Consider the following 908-nt stretch of genomic DNA (forward strand, 5'->3'; position numbering starts at 1 on the left):
AACTTGATGTTGCACTTTAGATGAGGTATAACCTGAGGGGTGGAAGCCAAAATCACATGCTATCAACTCACTCAAAATCTTAAAAGGAATGCATTAAACCGTAAATATTTGAGCAATTCCAGAATAAGGTCATTATATTCATAATACATAACACCACATGATCAAGATGAAGTACATAAGACAATAATACCATAAAGTACAAGACAACACTGATAATACCAATTATGACATGACATGAAGAGAACCATATAGCATAAAACAACTAAAGCATTTGTGGGTACAATACATGAAAAATACAATTACAGAAATCTAAAGGAACGGAATAAAAAACTAGTTTAAAAAAATAATTTACTTTGAAAATTTTCACAAAATTCAAAATTAACTAGACAAAAATCTATACTGTAATAAAAAAAATAATAAAACTTTAAAACTGTAACAATAAATATTAAAATTTCTTATATGAAACTATGTAAAGCAGTTGTTTCTATGCCACATTACTTTTCCTTTTGAACAAGAGTTTTACAACCCCGTAGTGGTTTGACCCTCAGTACTTCTGCAGTTTGTCCATCAAACCAAACTGTAACATGTGCAGTGTCAACAGTGAAATAATATAAACTGGAACCACATTTCGTCCTTCGATATGAAGAGCGTGGATCTTCTTGTAGGATGTTATATATTGCTGTCTGTAACTCTTCATGACTTCTAAGGTACTCCAATCTGAAATACACTATGGAAGTTAGTATTATGTGAAGTTGTTTCACCTATCATCGCACTGTCTCTTACGAAAACTCTTAACTTTGTCATCCTTCAGATGTATAATTCAGTATATTCCAGTCTTTGCTCTATGTATTTATTCTAAATGTCTAAAAGAAGGTAATTTTATGGATGGACATGAAAACTATTCAATT

The 908-nt window shown here is 30.7% G+C and overlaps 1 protein-coding gene across 1 annotated transcript in view; it reads right to left on the reverse strand.

Annotated features, from left to right (window-relative positions):
* Positions 1 to 334: 334 nt before the first annotated feature.
* The window catches only part of LOC137655763 (tRNA (adenine(37)-N6)-methyltransferase), a 329,883-nt gene continuing 329,309 nt past the window's right edge, over positions 335 to 908 (reverse strand). Inside the window, exon 7 of the mRNA XM_068389875.1 lies at positions 335 to 717. Within this exon, the coding sequence (XP_068245976.1) occupies positions 495 to 717 (223 nt within the window). The 3' untranslated portion in view covers positions 335 to 494. The remainder of the gene's footprint in view (positions 718 to 908) is intronic.

This window comes from Palaemon carinicauda, chromosome 16 (assembly GCF_036898095.1).
Source record: "Palaemon carinicauda isolate YSFRI2023 chromosome 16, ASM3689809v2, whole genome shotgun sequence".
In the NCBI taxonomy this organism is placed as follows: domain Eukaryota; kingdom Metazoa; phylum Arthropoda; class Malacostraca; order Decapoda; family Palaemonidae; genus Palaemon; species Palaemon carinicauda.